The 21,380-nt window shown below is 47.8% G+C and overlaps 1 protein-coding gene across 1 annotated transcript in view; it reads left to right on the forward strand.

Moving 5' to 3' along the window:
• Positions 1 to 21,380, forward strand: part of SH2D4B (SH2 domain containing 4B) — a 59,498-nt gene that overhangs the window by 35,287 nt on the left and 2,831 nt on the right. The window contains exon 6 of the mRNA XM_035023104.1: positions 17,481 to 17,701. Coding sequence (XP_034878995.1) covers positions 17,481 to 17,701 — 221 coding nt within the window. The remainder of the gene's footprint in view (positions 1 to 17,480; positions 17,702 to 21,380) is intronic.

Consider the following 21,380-nt stretch of genomic DNA (forward strand, 5'->3'; position numbering starts at 1 on the left):
GGAGTCTGAGGTGGGCCACGTTGGTGTGAGTGCTGATGTCTCTTGGACTCTGAGGTGGGCCACAAGAGAAGCCACCCACTCTGGGAAACAGAGTTCAGAGGTGGGGCGGGGAGGGGAAGGAGAACTGGCTTCCTGCTGGGACCAAGGAGTTCTCAGTAGTCTCCTCTGTTAAAAAGAAAGTGGTCAAGTTATTCCTCCTTTCTCCTTTGTTCATTGTCATGTTCCGGGGGTTATAAGAGAGACTTCTAGTTCTACAAAAATACTCCCAAGAAAAGCTCGTGCATATGAGCTTGGCTTTGGGGGAAAAATCTATTTTTGGACTTCAACATGTATCTAAAATTATTAGGAACATCCTCTGTCTGAACATTGGCTCAGTTGGACCCCATTTCTCTTTCTGTGCTTAACTTGTAGAAAAACAGTCACAGTGTGATCCATGGTTTATTGTCTTGGCAACAACCCACTGGCTGTCTTGCCACTTACCCTTAGGGCTTGGTGGGGGTGCTAGGCAGTGGCTGATGTAGTTGGTATTGGTAAACTATTCCCACAGGACCCTGCTCAGGTCCTGGGAGTGGATCTTGAGCACGGCCTCACCTGCATTCAGGTGGGGTGTTATTGTCCTGCCTTTTCAGACAAGCACAAAGTGGGGGCTTCCCCAGGGAGGAGGTACTCCCTCCCCCATGTAGACAGTGCAGTCTGCAGGGAGCCCAGCAGTGGGGGGTGGCTTTCCATGCAAAGCTTGAGCTCCCAAGTGGAATGGGCACTGCTTCCTACCTTTCCACACTGTGACTTCAGAGCATAGTTAGAGGACAGGAATGTTGAAGGTCCTAGAGCTGTGAGGTCCTAGAATGGGCCCAAACCTTCAGACTCCTTGTTCATCTTGCCCTTGATCACAACGCATCTCAATGTGTTTGAGGGAAGGGAAGGAAATAGAGGTCATCGTGGTCATTTTCAGTGACTACCCAGGGGGATATTTGTTTTGGAAAAGCCTTGGTGTGGGATGGATGGGAGAATAGAGCCACCATTTCTCAATCTCTGGAGTTCTGTCTTGAGAAAAGATTATTCTAAGAGGATAGGACCAGAGCTGGGGGCTAGGACTTATGAAGAGAGTCCTAGCATTGGGATTTGAGTTGGATCCCAAGAGAGAGTCAAGCTCCTCTCTTGAAGAAAGAGCTTTCTGGTGGTTACAGCTTACTATTGGGCAGTCTGGATGGCTGGTGGACTCATCGGATGGGGAGTTGGGGGCCTTTAAGCATTCTGTCCTTAGTGCCCAGGGTGCAGTGTGATTCTGAGTGCATGTTCTGCTGGCATCACTCCAGGACCAGGGGCTCTGCTCCTGCTGAGCCTCTAGAGTTTTCTCTGGTGCACAGGTGCATTGGAAACTATGGCCAGGGCACGGGGCCACTAGGGGGCGCCTGGGAGTCTGCGGGCTAAGAATGAAAGGTGACTGTTGGTTTCTTCACCTTGCTCATTTCTCTATTGCTGGTGGTGTTTCTGGCGTAGGAGCTGAGGTACAGGCAGTGGGGACCTCCTCTGGATGGCTCTTCTGGGAGTCCTGCAGGCGAAAGACAGACTCACCAGGCTGTCCTGTCCGGAGGCAGCTCCTTGTGAAGTGGGAAAGATTGTGCTTTGAAGGCAGAGGCTGAGTGGGAATGGAGTCTAGACTCAGCTCCTCCAACTGCATGCACTGGGAGGTCTCCTCTTCTCTGAGCTGCACAGAGCAGGGAGGACTTAAATGGGCCGACCGTAGGTGACCCTCCTAGCATGATGTGGCTGTGCAGTCTTGCGTGTTTGCATGGTGGTGTAGATGTACAGGGTGGCTTGATGGGTATCATCTCACGGGAACTCTCAACTGCTCTTGACCCAGTCATGGTTCGCTCTTTACTGGTGACCATACTGAGGGCCAGAGAGCTTGAGAAATCAACCCCTGTTGGCTTCTGGATCCTGGTCTTTCCTACTCCATTTTGGAGGTTCCTTGAATATACTGCTACCAAGGGAGAGAGATTGGGGCCCAAAAGTCTTCCCTCTGGATTCACTGTCCCTTACTGTATATTCATTTGAAGCTCTTTTTTTTTTTTTTTAAGATTTTATTTATTTATTTGAGAGAGAGAGAGTTAATGAGAGGGAGAGGGAGAGAGAATCTGAAGCAGACTCCGCACTGAGCACAGTCTGACGTGGGTCTCAATCCCACAACCATGAGATCATGACCTGAGTTGAAACCAGAAGTTGGATGCTAACTGACTGAGCCACCCAGGCGCCCTTCATCTGAACCTCTTTTAGATGCAGCCTGAGCTCTTTATTTTAAATCTTACCCCTGCTCATTCTGTGACCTTGTGGAGTGGAGCTGCCACTGGTCTCCTGGCCCAGCTAGAGGGAAAATCTGGGAATGCCCTGTTTGGCCTCTGACATTATTCTCAGAAGCTAGCATTTCTGGGGCTGAGATGGAAAGAACGAGCCAGCTCGGGCCCTGTCCTTGGTGTCCAAGATCAGTGGGAGGACAGGGAACCATGGTGAGGCTTTGGAAGCTGTCGAGAAGTGGCAGCCAGTACGGGGGGCCCTGGGCAACTATGACCCATGGACTAAGTCTATGTTAAGCAAGGACTGACTGCAGAGAAAGTAGTCATACCCACTTTGTAGTGGTGTTATGAGGATTAAGTGTATGATATTTATAAAGTGTTTAGAACATTCCTGACATAAAATAAATGCTTCCATTTATTATATGGAATAAATAAACATGGTAGCCTTTGGAGATGCATATGAGGATTTGAATATGTAAATGGTGGCCTCTGACCCTGAGGCCAGGTCACTGCTGTCACTTGGAAGTAAAGAAAAAGATGACATCAAATGATTGCATAAAAGAAAGATGATACTTATTTAGCCTCCACCCTCCCCCAAAAAAACACAAGTCTGAATTTTCTTACATCATGACTCTGATCCCCATCTTGAAATGTGTTTTGAAAGCTGTGAGGGTAACACACGGGTCATTTGGAAGGATAGTTGGCATGTGGCAGATCCATCATATCAAGTCAGATTGCTAAGTTTCCTGAGCAGAGCATGGAGTGGAAATTTTCCACCAACTCGGATCCCAAATGCAAAAATTTCTAAAGAGGGAAAAAGTAGGCTAGTTGACCTACTTTCCTCTTAAGTTCTTGCTTAAGCTGTTCCAACTAAGAAATAAAGGAATCTTTTTCCTTCTTTTAAAAAAAATTGTGCACTGGCTGTAAAGTCCCAAAAAAGGATTACAGAGAACAGCAACATTATTTTCTGCTTTAGGAAAGCATAGATTGTAATGGTGTTTTCAAGATCTGAACTCTTTTCTTTTGGCTCTCTGTAGCTCTGTGCTTTTGATTTCAGCCTTTTGTGTCTTGTCCACCTAACACTTTTATTTGGGTTGTTTTGCTGAGATATTTGTCTCAGGTGAGGGTAACTAAAATGTGTGGGAAGGGACAGGGCTTGGACTTCTAGTTGGATTTGAGAGAACTGAATTTTTTCTTTTTTCTATTTGGATTTAAAAAAGCAGAGTGCCACAAACCATGATGTCTGTTGATGTAATTGATTTGATATTCTTCTGACAGTCCCATCATATTTCTGGTGGTGACAAAAGATGCTTCCTATCTTCCTAACTCTGGGAGGTTCCTATCATAGGTTAGACCCTTCTTCAACTCCAGCAAACTATTTTGGGGTTTTCTTTGCTCCAGGCTCTGTAGTCTAGTTTCCCACCTGTTTCCAGCCCTGGTATCCAGCGCCCCAGCTCATGCCAGAGCCATTGGCCTCCCGTTTTCCTGAGGGCAGGCACGGGGTTGAACAGAAAGATGTGGTGGGGGGTGGGGCACAGCTGCTGTCTTCAAACCACTAATGTCCCCCAACCTGTGAGAGACCGCAAGGTCAGGACATGGAGCACGAGGTGAAAATCACAAGGGCTGACTTTGGCACAGTCTGATGTCCTGAGATGGAATAAGCTACCTCCAGGAGTCCTGAGCACCCACTGCTGGGGTGTGTAAACAGAAGCCAGATAGCCCTTCAGTCAAAACAGTGAGAGCACGGATGGTCCCGTCTGATGGCGGTTAGGTCAGATCGCGTGACTCTTCTCCCCTCACCTTCCCACCAGGAGCTGTTCTCTCTCTGCTTATCTGAGAGACCAATATGGTGGCTTTGACATTTGCTAGAGAATAAAGTCTAGTCACTATAGTAGTTGAGAAGCCTTTCTGGAAATGAAGACTCATTAATATTTATGCATAATTATTAACAGTTTATCAGATTGAAATTACCTTCTGCTCCGTAATTAAGTTCTTTATAGATTTACATGCCAGAGCATTTGCTTACAGGTTTCATTTCAAACAATGATGCTGCTTTTGGGTGCTGTGATTCACACTGCCTCTCACCAGGGTGCGTGGGGCAGGAGGGTGTCCTCTACCCATGGGACAATCTAGCAATGATTCCCGGAGGGGAACAATATGGCTTGCATATGCAATCAATGTTACAGCTCCTCAGGTAATGGGGACAATATACCGCCCCCTGCAGGTAGTGGGGTGTTACCAACATTGGCGCAGTCAAGTTGCAAGCTTCAGCGTACAAAGAAAGTAGAAGTCCTTTATTTTTCTACATTTCTCCCATGTCGTGAAGTTATCACTGCCCGCCCCCTTCTTCCTTTCTGGGTAGTAGGGGAAAAAATAAACTCTAGTCCATTTTGTTTAACTTCGTCCTATTCAGTGGAGTCATCTTCTTCGGGAGGCTAGGTCTTTAGGATTTTCTCCCCTGTCTGCTTCTCTCCAAGAAGGCATCGGAGTATCTGGGGCCTCTCTCCAGGGTGAGAAGGTTGTTGGGGGCAGGGTTGCCATGCAGATGTTCGGCCTTTGTCTTGCATCAGGGTAGGGGGCTGAGGGAGAAGAGAGGCTGACCCCTGGGTCTCTGCGGCCAAGCCCTGTACGGTGTATGGAGTTGTGTCCATCTGGAGACGCACAGAAGCACTGCTTGGATCGCGGGCGTCCCTGGAAAGGGGGCACTTAACCTTGTACTGGTTCTCAGGGGTGCAGCTTGCTCTCCAGGGGGTGTGGCTGGTTGGCCTCCCCTATGGGGTCATGCTGGCTTTTATGTTTTAACAGATAATTTATGAAATTTTTACTTTGTGCTGGCTATGCCAAGGAAACATTTCCTTGACTCCTCACACTACTCTCTGGAAGAGGTAGGAATACAGGCAGTTAGGTAGGAACACGGTGTTTATAATAGGCCAGACGCTGGCTCACATTCATGGACTTATTTAATCCTTGTATCATCGCTGTGTGCTTCCTGCTAGCATTAGCCCCATTTCACAGATGAGAAAGCTGAGGTACAGAGAATTGAGGCCACTTGCCTGAGGCTCACTCGTGGTAAGTGGGGGCCATGGGGCTCAAACCCTGGAGATCCCGCTCTAGAGTCCATGCCCCTGTGATACAAAGCAGCCTTGTCACCATCTCACAGGTGAGGGACTATGTTATGTAACTTCCCTGGGGGCAGGCAGGACTCAGGGGAGCCAGTTCCTTCTCAGTCCAGAACAGCTCCTCGAGGAGGAGGAGATGGCTATTTCCTTAGGAGACACGCAGCATTGTGGGTCGTGGGGTCAGCTGTTTCAGCTGTCATGCCTTATTCTTGGCTGAGGCAAGTGTCTGCTCCTTCCTAGGCTGGCACACCCCCCCACAGAAAGCCTGAAGGGTGACCTCCAAGTCTCGTACAGTATTCAAAGTCCTCATGCAATAAATGGGAGTAAAACAGGGAATTGTCAGTGTTGGGAATTGTCGAATTACCTGGGCAGGGGCATGAGGAAGCAGGCTCCCTGTATAAGGCATTTTTGTAATTAATTTATTGTAATTTTGTAATTAATATTAAGCTTCGGTTGTATTAGACACTGTGCTAAGTACCGGGCATTTGGTGGTGACCTCAACTGACAGCTTCCCTGCCCTCATGGAACTTATATTCATTTGCAAGTAACAGAAAAAAAAAAACCTGATATAATAAAAAAGAACTTATTTGTTCATGTGACTGAAAAATCCAAAGGTAGCCTGGCTTCAGGCTTTGCTTGATCCAGGGAACTTAAGGTTTCAGCATCTGGCCTTTCTCCATCTCTCAGCTCTGTTGCTCTACACCATGATTTCTTGCCTAAGCAATGAACCAGCTTGTGGTTGCCACGTCCCCTTTTGCTTAGGTTGAAGTCCAGCAGACAGACGACATGCTTTTTTCTCAATATTCCGGATACTACTAGTCCCCACATCATGCTGTGCTGGGTCTGGTTTGGTCACGTGCTCCCTCCTGAACCAGTCACTATGGCCAGAGGCACGAGACCTCTCTGATTGGCCAGGCCTGAGTTACATGACCATCCCGGGTGGGGCATAGAATCCATCCCATTGCAAGGGCATAGACGTGAGTGGAGACGTGAGTGAGAGGCGTGGCTTCCCAAAAGGAGGTCAGCATTCCCTTGCCAGAAGATGGGCAGCTGGTCCTGAGTGGGCAAGACCGAACGATGTCTGGCATAGAGAGGAGAAAGCCCGTTCTTTGTCCTCGTGAAACTGTCAGTCCACTCAGCAAGACTGACCCGAAGCAAATAGTCGTTTTATACTTTCAGCTGAAGTTAGTGCTACACAGGATCCTTGGGTAGCCAGTTTCAGAAGTCATTCTACTGCGTGGTTGCCATCCTCTGTCCCAACAGAGGCGTTAGCGACTTGAACCTGGCGTGTCAACTTGGAGCAGGCGGTCGTGGGCAGGGGATATTGCCTCTTGTGCATGGCGATATCTGGAACCAAGAAGCTCTTCCCGTGACACCCTTGTCTCAGCAGTTAGCCGCGGTTAAATTTCATTTGGAGTTATAAAAAAATGAAGGCAGGTGAACTCATTCATCACAGTCTCTGTGGCTTTAGGATGCTTTAAGAAACTGTTGAGAATGAAGAGCTTAATAATTCCAGCCTCTTTAATGATATCGTCTGGAGAGTATGGCAATAAGAAAGGAAAGTCACAAAAATGAATGAGAAATAGCTAACCGGTTGATGGAGGAGTTGCCGGCCGGTGAGGCGTAGCTACAGTGAAAGCTGTAAGAAATATGCCCATCAGATAAATTGAGACCCATAAAAAGTAAAACGTCGTGTCTGGCCTGCCTGCATTTCGTTTTTTTCAGAGAGAAACCCTAACAGAGAAATAAAAGGAACCCATTTGGTTACCCAGGTTAAATTCGGAGCCAGTGATTTCAGGGACCGGGATGGAGGTGGAGGAGGGGCTGGGAACTGAATCCAGGATTTGCTAACATATGGATTTATGGGTCCCTTAGAGCCCAGCGTCTTTTGGAGGTGTGTTTAAAGTGCCTTTCCTTTCCTGGGGCTGCCGCCAGTTGGCACCGATGGAATCAATATTTTGATAGCAACTTGAAGTTGTTGGTGGTGGTATTTGAGAGCATCATCTTCATGGGATGCAGGGAGATGATTAGGTGAGGCTTAGCGAAGATGGCACGGGGATTTGTGCTCCGTACAGTAAGAAGGGAGTCAGGAGCTGCTGGCCACACCTCGCGGGGCTGCCGACTGCAAATGCGATATAAATGTGCGGGAATTGGAGCAGGGAGAGCAAGCCTGGACTTCTTGGCTACGCTGGCCATCTCTGCTTCTGCATTCCCTGCTTCTTACCCTCCCACTGTGCAATCGCGGATGGGGTGGGGGGAAGGGGACGCTGGGAGGCTTCTGCCCCTGACCTTGGCCATGGTTTTTACTGCAGAGGCCCAGAGGGCGCTGTAGTTAGTTGGCTTGCCTCTGATGTTCAGCACCCAGAGGAGCCGTGGACAATTTTGTTAAGACTTTTGTTGTTGTTGTTATCAGTTAGAGATCTTTTGGGTCTATCTGTATGTCAGCGGTTCTTGCCAGGGATGATTGTGCCCCACGGGGCAGCTGACAGTGTCTGGAGACATATTTGGCTGTCTCTACATTTCCATCAAACTTGAATTGTTGCTAGAAAGATAGATATAAAAGTGTAATTTCTTGTTTATTTGTTTTAAATTTTTTTTTTTTTTAAGATTTTATTTATTTATTTGCAAGAGAGACAATGAGAGACAGAGAGCATGAGAGGGAGGAGGGTCAGAGGGAGAAGCAGACTCCCCGCCGAGCAGGGAGCCCGATGCGGGACTCGATTCAGGGACTCCAGGATCATGACCTGAGCCGAAGGCAGTGGCTTAACCAACTGAGCCACCCAGGTGCCCCTTTTTAAATTTTTTTTTTTTAAGATTTTATTTATGTTTATTTGTTTTTATAAGTGATCTTACCTTGTCAGGACCTCTGTTTCCTGCTAATGCCTAAAAAATCACCCTCAACATTTCCAGTTCCTTTGGTTTTAAGAGTCTCTTTCAGTTTAACTCAGTTACTTTCTAACAAATATTCAATCTTTCCAACATCACTCCTTTTCCCCAGGTGGTGTCTGAGTGTAGGGGGAGCTCATGGCTTGGGAGGGAGTCAAAGAAAGGCCCTGGTTGGCCCCTCATCTCTGGACCTTGTTCTCTACTTTTACGAATCCGATGGTCCACCACTGCTGGAAGCATCTATGAGTGTTGGATGCTGAGCATAGCTGGGGTCTGGGGGTCCCCTTCTCCACACTGATTATCCCCCACACTTGACTTGGCCCTACCTTGGCTCTTGCTGGGCCTTCTGAGTTTCAACAACTGCCATCAGTTAACTGTTAGAGAAGACCATCTACCCCAAAGCCTAGGTTCTGGGGTGACCTTGCCTCTCTTCTGGGCTATGCTCTTAATGATGTTTATTTTCCGAAAAACCCTCAGTCCTAAAGATTCAGTTCACTGGCCACCTCTTCCACCCCTGTCCTCATACTTTATTATCATTATGGAAAGAAACAAGGCTGTCCCTTATTTGTTTATTTTCTTACTCTCCTTTATGCTCCACCCACATTCCCCTTCCTCCTCAATAAGGAGCCTTCCTGATAATAATGAGTATCTGTTCAAAGGGTTCTTGTATATATATTATGTATATATCACCCAAGGGAAGTTATTCTGCTCATTTTCTTTTTTTCTCAGCTAACGTTACATATGATTTGACCTTGATGCTTTTCTGTGGCTAATTTTTTAAAAGATTTTATTTATTTGAGAGAGAGAGAGAGAATGAGTGGGGAGGGGAAGAGGGAGAGGGAGAAGCAGGCTCCCCGTTGAGCAAGGAGCCCGACGCAGGGCTCGATCCCAGGACCCTGAGATCATGACCTGACCCGAAGGCAGATGCTTATCTGACTGAGCCACCCAGGCGCCCCACTTCTGCTGTTTTTGTGATGTGTCCACAAAAAGCGCAGCTTGCTTCCTGGGTTATCTACGCTCTGTTCCCCTCCCCCACGTGGGTCTGGACCTTCTCCTTCATCCCTTTCTTTTCTCCTACCTTGCTCAGTTTTGATTCCACTCCCAGTGATCAGAGGTGGCCCCAGAGGGTGTCACCATGGGCCTCTTGCCCTTCCCCAGGATTGGGGAAGGCAGATCCTCCCCAGGTTTCAGCTGCTATTCTTAAGTTGGCCTCCTGCTTTCCAGTGAATTCCTGTCGACTGCTCTCGGGTCCATTGGTCACCCTTGTTTCTTTCTTCTTCTTCCTGTGGAAACGCTTGGTATCACGAAAGTCTTGTGTTGATTGATTGTTCTACCTCCATTTGTATCTGGGGTTCACAGGGCTACCTTGCCACCTAGTTTTGTTGGAAACTTAGTCCATGGACTTTGTTATGAGAGCCACGCTGTTTCTACCTCTGGCCTATTATTTCTAATTGCTTCACAGAATTCCACAGGCTGCATCTACCTAATTTTGCTTACCCTCTCCTCGAGTCCTGGACACCCACATTGCCCTCAACTTATCACCACCACAGATTAATCTAAGAGTCAATTACTTTTCTTGCCCTGGACCCTTATGGACTTGTGTGAGGATTTCTTTATAATATATCCCAGGAAATGTAATTGTTGGAAAGGGTAAATGTGCAGTTAATCTGGTTAGGGGTGTCCGGAAGGCTGACCCAATCCCGATTCCCAGCAGCCACACATGATGGTTTCTCTCCCTCCATCTTCCAAATCCCACACCAGAAGGTGTTGGAAGTCCTGGCTCCCCTCCAGGACACACAGAAATTCGGGGAGTCTGGCAGCCATCATCTTCAGGCTGTTCTGTCTCCAAATCCGTCGTTCTGCCTAATTGTGGCTACATTATGCTGGCGCACGGCTCCTGCTAGATTCTCCACAAAATTGGGATATGGGACTCTTCTAGTTTCTCTGTGGGATGCAGGAACATGAGTGGGGGCCCTCCCTTTAGTCCTTCTTCCCCTCAGTGGAGGGGATAGAGGTGGGATACCACCCAGCCCAGGAAAAGCTCTTTTCCGTCTGTAGGGTCTTCTCACAGGCCCTACCTCTGTCCCCTCTAGAGTAGGTCTATAAAACTGTGTTCAGATCTCCAAGTACTACTAGAAATATAGAGGGAGTTTGTAGAATGTAAAAATCCACTTTTTACATCTTTGCCAGCCCTGGTTTGCAAGACCATTTACACTCTAGCTCAGTCAGTCTCAAACCTGGCTGCATATTGGAATTACCTGGGAAGATTGTAAATGTTACTCATGTCTGTTGTACCCAAAATGAATTAAGTAAGACTCTATCAGAGTGGGCCAGGGCAGAGAACCGTGCTCTAGGGACCCAAGACAGCCAACACTGACATTTAAAGCTCATTAGTGATCCTTTTTTTTTTCTGGGTGATAACCTCCCCATCCCTCAAAGGACATTGACCAACTTTGAATGAATGTCATAGCATGATGTGTGGGGAGGTGCAGAGCCATGATATTTAAATCCTTAAAATATTAAACATCGAATATATACAGTGTGCGCACATACAGATGTGAAGGGCATGAAGAGAGCTTCAGAAGCAGAAACACGAGCCATCCTGGAAGCACCTGTGTGCCCCTGACCTTGGTTGCCTTGGTCCTTCCATCAGATGCCATCTCTCTCCCGAATATCTGCTCTATCAGATCTTTGCTTCATTTATTGTTTGTATATTAATCTCCAAGCACTGTAGCCTTTAGCTTTGTGAGCTTTTCACTTTAGTACCAATGGAACTATAGTGTAGTTATTTTTTAGTTATTAGCTTGTTTCACGCTTCATTGAAAAAAAAACTTCTCCTTGTTGCATTTGTCCACCTCTGCTCTTCGGAGGCTACACCGCTCTCAATGCCTATCTTTCAGTGGTTAATTGAGAGGGCGTAACATGCATATTTCACATATTCTCGAGTTGCTATATATCTTTACCTTCTTTCTAGACACACAGAATTTTTTAAATTATTTTTTTAAAGTTTTATGTATTTAAGTAATCTCTACACCCAACGTGGGGCTCCAGCTCACAACCCTGAGATCAAGAGGCTAATGCTCTTCTGCTGGAGCCAGCCAGGCTCCCCCTCAAGACACAGGCTCCCCCTCAAGACACATAACAGTGATTCTACTCTCAACTGATCAGATGTTGTCAGTATGACAGTTCTTTCTTTAAATCTTCAAATTATCCATTACTAGTATTGTTTTGTAAGTCAATATATCTTTTTAAATTCACCTGCAGGATCTATGCTTATCATTCCTTCTAGCCCCTCAGATTCTCTGTTCAGGATCAAATTTCTTCCACCTGAAGTATGTCCTTTAGATTGTCTTTGATAATCGATTTTCTCAATTTTTTTTTCTGAAGATGTCTTTATTTTGTCCTTTTCCTTGAAAGATAGTTTCATTAAACACTGTTATTTTTTTTTTCTCAGCACACTGAAAATATTATCCCATTGTCCTCTGGCTTCTACTGTTGTAACTGAGAAGTTAACCATCAGTCTAATGGTTCATTCTTTGAAGATAATCTGCCTTCTCTCTCTGGCTGACAGAATGAGACACTAAGTCGCTTTGGGCAGGTTCACTGCAACGTGTCTTTGATGAATCCCCAATCCTTCAATATTTAAATATGGCCTCCTCTCCCTCTCGCCTGAATTCTCTGGGATCCGGATCGCACATGTGCTAGACCTCTCAGCCCATCCTCTGCGTCTCCTTCCTGTCCTGAGACTTAGATTAAGCTTCTCTAATGTTCCATTTATATAAATATGCCATGGAGGTGTCCTTCTTAGTCTTGGCTGTGACTCTGCACTCATTGCATCCCTCCTTCTCCCCTCCCACGTCATCAGCTCTGCTTACGGCTTGTACCCACAATCTACCCAGCCCCAGAGGCCTGCTTCACATCTCCCTTTGTTGCTGCTCTCAGGTCTGTCCTGACTTCTCCAGGTCACATTAATCTCCTCCTTCTGTGTCTTTCACAGCAGCTCTTACTGTCCTGTGCACGTGAAAACATGGTGTAGAGCAAAGAGCACTGGACTTGGAGTCCGAGGACCTGAGTTCAAAATCTGGCCCCACCACTTATTAGCTCTGTGACCTGGGATAGGTCACTTTTCTTGCTGACCCTCGGCGTCCTCAGTTATGAACTGATGATGATTGGGATGTTAGGAGGACCGAAGGGGATGAGGGCCACAGAGTCCCTGGATGGTGCCCAGGGCTGGCTGTGACAGGGGCCTTCTTAGGTAACCCCCGGTGTGTCCTTTTGCCCCCCCCCCGCCTCAACATAGAAGCCATCTCTGGCAGACACTCAGTCTGGGAGCTGGAGTCCAGCAGTACAACTGGGGAAATGTAGCTATGAAGCAATCCCTACATGATGAAGCCCTCACTGCATTGAGATCCCTGGCTTGTGTGCCTCTAGTTCATACCCCCTGGAGCCATCTTTTCATCCTTGAACATTCTCACATTCTTCTCTGTTTAGAGATCATCAGTCATTTCTCATGGCCCTCGAAATTAAGTCCAGAATCCTTCTAATGGTATAGAGAGCTCTTGGGGGCTTGGCCCCTGCCGACCTCTTCGTATGTCACCATTGCTGTTGCCCGGCTCCTACTTTGGCTCTCCCTTGGGCCACGTGCTAATTAATCTCTTTTGCAAACAAGTTCTTGCCTCGTGCCTCTGTTTTCACCTTTCTGGTCTCAGTCTAGCTGTCGCTTCCACCCTTGGCTCCAGAGCTGCAGCATCTGGGGCCTTGATCACCACTGGTTACAGTGAGCCTTTTCTTAAAAAAAAAAATCCTGTCGATCTTTATTTCTGTCCAGAGTCAAAGCTTCTGGAAGGCAGGAACTGTTTTTCATTCAGTGCTGATCCCCAGGTGCCTAGCATGGGGCCTGGCTCCTAGAGAGTGCTTAATACATAGTTGTTGAAGGGAGGAAGGAGAGAAATTGCAGGAAAAGCTACATTTCCCAATGTTGGCAGGTGAGAATTAGCTCAAAAGGGATCTACAGTTGCATTCTGCAGTCATCATTCCAGAACAGCTACCCTGGAGCACTGTGTGGTAAGGCCGCATCCCTCGGCCAGCCCTGGTCATTGGCAGACGCACAAAGTTTCCATGATCCCTGGGGAGCAGTGTGCTTGCTCCACAGTCAGAAGGGGTGAGGTGAGGCCCTCCCTTCTTTCCTTAGCCAAGAGGTCATAGAGTGTTTAGAAGGGGCAGAGGTGGGATGGGATGGGGTATGATTAGTGCTTAGTTCCCAGTACACTTGGCTTAGAGGTGATCCATGGAGAGAGAGAGGGAGTCGAGGGGTGCAGAGTATGAGTGGGCAGAGAAGTGTAACAGCTTCTCCTTGTAAATGTCCTACAGGCCTCCCAGCCACCAACTAATTCTCCTGGGGGTCAGGTTTTCTATGGAATGGTCTATGCCATCCTGAACTGTGAGGCTGCATTACTTTTGGTCTTGGGCCAAATTATACTGTTGATTTCTAGGTAAGTTTCAAAGAGTGGGGTCAGAGTTCGCAGATGTTTATTATCCCAGACACCTGGAGAGTCTGCCAGGGATGGTGCAGGTTGGGGCCCAGGGACCCAAGCAGTCCCCATCAGAGGTCACCCGCCACAGCCTCTGTCTGGAGGGATTGGGTGCGTGGGTGTGGGCAGCATAGCCTGGCAGTGCTATGACCATTGCTGTTCCCAGGACGAAGTGACATCCAACCCTGGCACATGAGTGATACGCTTGGTGTAGCCAAGACAAACTAGTTATGTGTATTAGCTAGGCGTTGTGTTCTCAGGCACTGTGGCAAGCATGCTCACACATTAATTTAACATAGGCTCAAACAACCTTATGACGAAGGTAAGAGTAATGGTACCACTTAATAGATGAGGACACTGCCCTGGGTTTCAGAGAGGCTTGAGTAACCTGCCCAAGGTCACCCATTGAACAAATCCCTGAGCTGTGATTTTATTTTTATTTTTTAGAAGATTTTATTTATTTGAGAGAGAGAGAAAGCAAGAGAGAGCATGAACGGGGGAGCGGCAGAGGTAGAGGGAGAAGCAGAGTCCCCATTGAGCAAGGAGCCCGATGCGGGGCTCGATCCCAGGACCCTGAGATCATGGCCTGAGCCGAAGGCAGGTGCTTAACCGACTGAGACACCCAGATGTCCACCTGAGCTGTGATTTTAGTCTCTGCTCTTGATTACTGCTCCAAACAAGCCCCCCAACATTCCAGATGCTTGGGGCACAAAGGCCAGCATTCAGTGTCAGTTTGGGTCTTCCAGGAAGCAGAAGTACAAGCGATTTCCTGGAAAAAATGCCCATGAAGGATAAAGGGGAGAAGGAGCAGGAGAAGGTGGGGAGAGTCTTCAGATGAGGTGCAGGCCTGACACCCATGAAGGGAGGGTGGGAAGGAAGGGTCATTGGGAGGAAGAGCCTGCTACTGGAGCACAGCCCAGGGAGAGTCTTGCTCCGGCTGATGGGAAGCCCTGAGCAGTGACTGCTCACTAGAGGAGTCCCACACTGGGTGGAATGGCAGCTTCCATAGCCTCGTGCTCATAGAACCTTCTGTGCTCGGAGTCAGGGGCACTGGGTCCTGTACCCTCTGTGCCTGAAGCAGCTGGGGCAGGACACGCTTCAGCGGTGGATCCTGAGCAGCAGCTGGGGGCTGTCAGCTCTGGACACTGTTCCTTGCAGCAGAGTCTCTCTTGAGGGAGGCTCGAGCAGCGCGCTCCCACGGTTGCCACAAGCTTTACCCTCGAGCCCTTCACAGCCTGTTTACTAATACACTGTAGCATCTGGGCAGGTGTTATGAAAGCTCAAAGGTGGATATCCCGTGCAGCCTCCTGGGATAGCGACGATTTCCTGACAGGATGGAGCAGGTTGCACACTGAATAAAGGGACCCTGCCACGGGGGCTGGTTGTGAGCAGGAGGGGTTGAAATGTGGAAATGTGAGCTTGGCCATTTTGGCCCAGAGAGGCACCCTTTTCAAAGTCCACCACTCAGAGGGACATCTGTTTCTCACTTGCACAAAGGTAGAGTGTAGGTGACCAGCAGCATGGGCTTCCCAGGAGAGAAGAGGAGGATTCAGGGTTAGCTGGGACAAAGGGGGCCGGGGACGGGCATGAAACTTCTGCACAAGGGGGCTTGTGGGAAGGAGCAGCAATGGTGCACAAGGTGAGTGAGTGAATGAGCCTAGAGAGGTGGGTGGGTGGGGTCCCAGAGCCCTGTGTCTGTCATTCCCAAGCCTGGAGTCTGCCAGAGTCCAAGGAGGCTATTCAAAGGTTTTAGATGGCAGACACATGACATTGTCCTTTTGGTGTTATTGGTCGCTTTCAGATATTAAAAAGTAGAGTCCTATTCAAGTTTGACTGTTCAGGCTCCTGCCCAATGCAACAATTCTCTCCTCCCCAATTTCCAGTCTGGTCTGGGCTTTAGCTTGAGGTGGGCAGAGTGGAGATGGGGGTGACATTTTCTGGTCCTTTTTCCTCCCGGCCCTTGGCTCTACTCTGTCTCCTCTTACTTTTCTCCCTGCCCCAGCCACCTTTGGGGTCTAGGTCTTCTGGCACTGGGGCAGGGAGGTGGGTGAGAGACAGTGCTGAGTCTTCTGACAGATTCCAGGTGGCCATTTTGGTCCTCTTTTGGCTGTCACTGCTTCCCTGGCTGAAGGCACTAACATCCTCCCACTGCTTCCTCCTGCCTACGTGGGAATTGTGCGCGATTCTTCAGGTGTTCTGTGGTAGAAGGGCTCCCCACTTCCTTCCCCCTCCCCTCTCCCTAGTTTCCTACTTACATAGCCTGGCTGGGGAGAGGGTGGCTCACTTGATTGCCTCTTGATAAGTCTGGGCAAGGAGGATGGAGGTGACCCCCAATTGTGTTGGCTGTCTTTAAAAGGGGGACATGTGACAGTGTGGTGGCCTCTATGTCCTCTGCTTTGGGCACAAGGAAAGTCCTGCCTTTGAAAGCCAAAGGTGGAACTCAGTGAGCCACAAGGGTGGGAGAGGGATTCCTGAGCTTTGCACTCACATCTCCCATAAATAGGAGAGCAATGGCAGGGGCTTGGGGGGGAGCAGGGAGTACATACAGGAAAGCTTGAGAAAGGCACCAGGGTGCAGCAGGGGAGAGGTCACAAGTGTGCAGTACCTCTCAGGGTCACAGGGACCATCAGCCTGGCTACCTTCTACCCCTTTGCTATGTGACTGTCAGTAAAGATCCCACGGAGTGTATGCACAGGGGAAGTGGGTGTGTGAAAAGGACCATGCGTTTCTCTTCTCTCCCCAAATACGATGATAACAGTAGCCAACATTTCCACAGTGTTACTGGTTTATGAAATGCTTTCAAATTCTTTAGCTGACTTGAAAGTCGTAATGTGCCCTTGATGTAGATGGATTAAGATGCTCACTTAAACGTCAGAGGACATTGGAGAAGTCGAGGAGTTGGCTGAGCATCACGGAGCCCAGACGAAGGCAGGTTGAGCAGGTCACCTAGGCCTTCTGGCTCCCACCCTCTTCCCGCTGCCCTGCCCTGCGAGACTGGTCCCCCCACACACGGCTTCCTATGCTCTATCCAGAGGACAGCAGCTCCCAAAAAGCCCTTCTGGGGATTGCCACTGACAAGTAATCAGTAACTTCAGGGCTGGACCCGACCTCCATACTGTGGTGAAACCACATCCTCGTGAAGGACCGCAGAACCTGAGAAAATTTTGTCCTTCGAGCTGGTTTCCCAATGCCCACAGGTGGGCTTCTTAAGAGGACCTACTGTTTTCAGGTGCTCATTCAGGGGTACCAGCAAGATAACTGGGGTAGTAATCTTGAGTCACTCTGCTGTTGTCATTAAAGCAGGACTCTTAAGGCTCTCCACAGGGCAGTGCTTGCTGACTTGTATTTGTAATCGATAGATGCTCTAATTCTGGCTCATTGCTAATTCTTTGCTTACCCAATTAATCCAAATTAGTGTGGCTTAATTTGGAGGAAAGTGTGCTAAACTCAGGTGCTAGTAGAAGCTCTGCCCCCAGGCTCACAGCTGGTTGCTCTGGGTGGAATGAGGTAAGTAAGTGCTGGACAGCTCCTGAGGCCGCCTCTTTCCTGACACCATGGAAGGAGGATGAGGGGCAGGGGTGAGTCAGGGAGAGTGGCAGGGGAAAGGTTTGCTGAACCTACGGACTTATTTTTTTTCTTTTTTAAACCAGGAATTATTAGCCGAGAAGATGCAGAAGATCTCCTCGAGAACATGACGGAGGGAGCATTTTTGGTCCGGGTCAGTGAGAAAATCTGGGGCTACACCCTCTCCTATCGCCTGCAGAAAGGGTTCAAGCACTTTCTTGTGGACGCCTCTGGGGATTTTTACAGCTTCCTGGGAGTGGACCCCAATCGCCACGCAACGCTCACCGATCTCATTGATTTCCACAAGGTATCCTTCACAGAGCTGCTGGTCAGGAGATAGGACTGGGAGAAACTTGAGGTGAAGGAGCGCCAGGCTGCAGGTATTCTAAGAGATGGGGTGGAGAGAGAGCAGGCAGCCCCAGAAGGTCTGCAGGATCACAGGGATATGGGACATCGGGGTGGGAGAGAGCAGAGATGGTCTAGACAGGCTCTAGGGCCTGCTGTTCTTCTCTCTGGCTTACCCTCTGACTAATGCAGGCCCCTCCAGCCCTGGTCCCTAAGCCTCTTCTCACCTCAAGTATCCGAGTTCTCCCTATGGTCAACACTTAGGGACTAGTTGATGCACCTTCCGTCCAAGCCCGCAGCTTACCTGCGACACATCCCCAGGATGTCCTGCTTGAGGACATTCTAGCCGGGCCTCTGGCAGCTTTGTAGAGTTAGCTGAAGCCTAGCTGTCAACCCTGTGGCTTGAGAAGCTTTTCTAGTAGAGTTACCATGCCTCTTGTTCCAACTACAAGGATACATACGTGTGTGGTACGTGTGTGACTTTGGGCAGGTTCCTTAGTCTCACTGAACTTTACCATCCTAACCAGGCAAATGGATGTAAATAATAGTTCAAATCCCATGACTGTTAAATGAGGAAATGTCCATAACAGCACTCTGTAACTGTGAAGTGGTGTGGAAGTTGTTTTCCAGAACTCTCTTTGTTATTTGTCCCCCTACTGTAGACCTCTCATGAGGAAAGATGTTGCCTTCCAAACGATATATGTAGAAAGAAGCAACTTCTGTGTTAATGTGACTGTCAGCACAGTAGTAACTGGGAGAAAGCCAAAGGTGGAACTCGGTGAGCCACAAGGGTGGGAGAGGGATTCCAAGAGACAGAGTCATGGTCGCTCCCCATCTACCTGAGCTTTGCAGCTGTAGCAAGGTTCACAGACTCACATCTCACTGGGTTTTTGCTGTAATAGGAACTCTTGGATTGGTTTTGTTTTTTCTTCATGGATGTCCCCAGGGCTCTAGGGACAGCTCTTGACTTGACCTTCTAAGTAAAGCACATAGAAAATTACCTATTTACAAATACCTAGACGCTGGGTGGACAGGACTCCTGGAAAACTGGACTAACCAGGTTCAGGGCAGTTTTATACCTGTGTTGGGAAGAGCTTTCTAACAACTCTAGGAAAGAGAAAGGGAGGGCATGTGTGGATATTGGCACCTTCTCTGTGTCAGGCATGATGCCTAGTGCTGTCCATCCATGTTCTTGCTTCCTTGTCATGATAGCTCCGTGAGGGAGGTAGACTAGTCCCATTTCACAGATCAGGAGACCAAAGCCAGGGAGCTTGAATAGCTTCCCTAAGTTTTCATGGCTGGCACCATGAGGTCTGAGAGTTAATCCTCAGGCCGTCTGCCTCTAAAGATTGGGCTTTTTCCTCTCTACCATGATATTTGGTTTCCCTGCCCACTATAAGCTGCTTTGAGCAGTGATGAGCTGCTTGTCCCAGGAAGTGTTCAAACACAGGAAAAAAGTCCATCTCTCAGAGAAGCTATGCTATTGTTTTTGCATTGGAAGGTTAGAACAGATGTCTTTGAAGGTCTTTATTCTCTTCCAGATCTAGGGTTGGAGACTTCCAATGTAGTTTCTTACACTGAAGAGGGGGTTCATCTATGCCCATGTGGAGATCTGGTGGTCAGTGTATAGAAATTAAAGTTTTAATTACACAATTAATTTATGATTATGTTCTAAGAATAATGAAGTACAATACAAGGTGAATGCCTTGTCCATTTCAAATCTCCATTTCCATCCTCCACCTTAAAGTATTCGTTTGCCATGTACCTATCCAAATATTTCCTGGGCATTAACACAGAAATTTATGTACATAAGGAAGTACATAGTTTTGTTATTTTCTCCACAAACCAGACAATGCTTTTTTTTTTTCCTAATTATAAATTTAATGCAGGGGTGCCTGGGTGGCTCAGTCGTTAAGCGTCTGCCTTCAGCTCAGGTCATGATCCCAGGGTCCTGGGATTGAGCCCCCGCATTGGGCTCCCTGCTCGGCGGGAAGCCTGCTTCTCCCTCTCCCGCTCCCCCTGCTTGTGTTCCCTCTCTTGCTGTCTCTCTCTCTCTGTCAAATAAATAAATAAAATCTTTAAAAAAAATTTAATGTAATTCTCTACCCAACAAATATACCAATAGGATAGAGATTTAAAAAAAAAAAAAAAGATAGGATTTTCCAGAAAAAACTGAAATGTACCAGTTTATCCAGGGAAATTCTAAAAAATAAGGATAGTGGGGTGAGATTAAACCGGACAATTCTGTACCAATAGCTCAGCAATTTGATTTTTTAGCAGGATCAAGATAGCATATGGTGTTTTTTTTTCAAAGCATGGTCGCTGGAAGTGGGCTGCTGAATTTTAAATCCCAACTTCATTACTGTGAGTGACTTTGGGCAAACTACTGAAATTTTTGTGCTTTGGTTTTCTCATCAGTAAGATGGGTTTCAAAATAGCACTCCCCTCCTTAGGGTCCCTGGGAGGTTTCATTGAGATATCACCGTGTAAAGTCCTGAAACAGTACAGCTAACATTTGTAAGTTATCAGGACGTTGGCTGTTACCGAAATGCTTGCATTGAGTACATGTACCGACCACATCCGTACGCGTGCCCCGTGGTTTTTCTTTCTTTTTTTTTTTTAAAGATTTTATTTATTTATTTGACAGAGACAGAGACAGCGAGAGCAGGAACACAAGCAGGGGGAGTGGGAGAGGGAGAAGCAGGCTTCCCGCTGAGCAGGGAACCCGATGCGGGACTCGATCCCAGGACCCTGGGATCATGACCTGAGCCGAAGGCAGTCGCTTAACCACTGAGCCACCCAGGCGCCCCAGCCCCGTGGTTTTTCTTGATGGCCACTTACATGGCTTCCAGGTTTCCATGATCACAAACGGGGCCCCAGAGCTTTGCTTGTCTAGGTCCCTTTGGGCACAGTATTTCTCTAGGATGGATCCGTCGTACTGGAATTGCTGGATAGAAGATGATGCACATTTTAATTTGAAAAGATCTGCCAGATTGCCCTCCAAAAACATAGCGCCAGTTTGTGCTTCTGCCAAAACTGATGAGGCTTTTTCCCCACACTGTTGCCAACACTGGGGATTATCAGTCATTTTAATTTTTTCCCATCAGACGGGCAGATGCTCTATCTCACTGTTGTTTAGCTTGCATTTCTCCAATTACTACTGACACAGAGGATCTTTTTATATGTTTAATGGCCACTTGGATTTCCTCTGTGGATTGTTCGTTCCTGTCCTTTGTCCATTTTCTACTTAGATGTCTCCTTTCTTACTGACTTGTCAGTTCTTCCAGCAATTAAATTGAGCTTTAGTTATGTCTATCCTGCTTCTCAGGTCTTCTTTTGAAATTTTTATTTTTATTTAATGGGCACTCTTTTCATTTGCAGCTTCTTTAATTAAAAAAAATAATAGCCCATTATTTTTTTTTTAAGATTTATTTATTTTGAGGGAGGGAGAGAGAGAGAGAGTGAGCACGAGTGGAGGAGTGCAGAGGGAGAGGGAGAGAGAATCCCAAGCAGAGTCCGCACTGAGTGTGGAGCCTGACACGGGGCTCGATCTCATGACCCTGAGATCATGACCCGAGCCGAAACCAAGAGTCCGATGCTTAATGGGCTGCACCACCCAGTTGCCCCATAAATAATAGCCC

The sequence above is a fragment of the Mirounga leonina genome, unplaced genomic scaffold (genome assembly GCF_011800145.1).
Source record: "Mirounga leonina isolate KUSES-001 unplaced genomic scaffold, KU_Mleo_1.0 Mir_114, whole genome shotgun sequence".
Taxonomy (NCBI): Eukaryota; Metazoa; Chordata; class Mammalia; order Carnivora; family Phocidae; genus Mirounga; species Mirounga leonina.